Consider the following 1,348-nt stretch of genomic DNA (forward strand, 5'->3'; position numbering starts at 1 on the left):
CGGTCGAGAGCAGCTCCGGGCCGCGAGGCCGGCCCGCCGCAGCCGTTCCGAGCACGCTGACCGCCTCGCTCCAACCACCAAACCTCCCTTCTGCTCCGTGAAAATGCTCTGGAGCAAAAATCCAAACGTGGGCCCTTGACTTCTTGCTATGCTAACCCGCAAGCGACATATTTTGGGATTCCCGTTCTGACTCTGAAGCTGAAGGTTTCCTGCCATTGTGACCTGTTTTGAGTCACTTCCCGCCGCGGAGGCGAGCGCCACATGTTTCGCCCGTTGCCTGCGCCCGACACGAGAGACGTCCTCCGTTCCGCTCCCGCGGTGCGAACCGCTTCCGAACATATTTTGCTCATGGCTTCTTGCTGTGTTAAGCTGCCACCTATTTTGGGGGGGGTCACTTCCACCGGTGCTAGCGGGTTAGCAACATGCCGTTGATCATCCCCCGCGACGCCGACACGTTGGGGGCCTCTCGTGTGATCGTTTCACGGCGCGTTAACATTCTTCCGTTGTTCCTTCCGCGTCTTGGCGGCCACGACGTTCTACCTTAACGTGTGAACGGCACGGCTTGGTCACTTCTTGCTGCGCCGACATGTCCCGTTGTCATTTCCCGCTGCGTTAACACGGTCGCGACGCCTTCTTTGCTTTCATGATGCGCTAACACGGAAGATTTATGCTTTTGGTTTTGTTTTTTGTTTTTTTGCATGGAGCTGAAAAAGGCCCCGTCGCCGGCGGGTCGGCGTGAGCGACGACGGGAGATGGCCCTGGCGGTGGTTGTCATGGCGACGCTGGATGCGAACACGGCGGTGGAAACGCTTTTGGCCGCCATCCATCTGGAGAGGTCGGAGGTCACTCGCTAAAGCCGAGCGGGCTGTTTTGCGACGGCTCCCGCAACGCCCGCTTCCCGTGCTGTGCGCAGGTACCAGTCCTCTTTCCGGAGAGCCGGCCTCCTGTCGGCCGCCGACGTGGCCCGCTTGGATCACGAGGCGCTGGTCAGCCTGGGGATCACGGCCACGGGGCATCGCAAACGCATCCTGAGACTCGTGTCGCACGTCCAGAGGCGGGCGGCGGCCGAACGCCGCCGCTCCGTGACGGAGCTGCCGTCGTCTTCGCCGTCGTCGCCAAATTCCCGCGGCTCGGAAGAGTCGGGAAACGGGTCGGCCCTGGAGCCGGACGCGGCCGCCGCGCCGAAGCCGGTGCCCAAGCCCAGAACCGTTTTCAACCGGCGGCGCACCGCGCCCGTTCATTTCCGGCCCCCTCCGCCGGACGCGGTCCCGTCGCCGCACAGGAGACTCTCCCAGGAGTCCGTCTGCTTCCCGCTTTTCGAGCGCACGGGCTCACCTTCGCCCGCCGG

At 63.3% G+C, this 1,348-nt stretch overlaps 1 protein-coding gene across 1 annotated transcript in view; it reads left to right on the forward strand.

The window, feature by feature from the left end:
* Positions 1–1,348, forward strand: part of arap3 (ArfGAP with RhoGAP domain, ankyrin repeat and PH domain 3) — an 18,877-nt gene that overhangs the window by 8,145 nt on the left and 9,384 nt on the right. The window contains exons 3-4 of the mRNA XM_019858196.1: positions 732–835; positions 914–1,343. Coding sequence (XP_019713755.1) covers positions 753–835; positions 914–1,343 — 513 coding nt within the window. The 5' untranslated portion in view covers positions 732–752. The remainder of the gene's footprint in view (positions 1–731; positions 836–913; positions 1,344–1,348) is intronic.

Source organism: Hippocampus comes, unplaced genomic scaffold (assembly GCF_001891065.2).
Source record: "Hippocampus comes isolate QL1 unplaced genomic scaffold, H_comes_QL1_v1.1 scaffold48, whole genome shotgun sequence".
Lineage (NCBI taxonomy): Eukaryota > Metazoa > Chordata > Actinopteri > Syngnathiformes > Syngnathidae > Hippocampus > Hippocampus comes.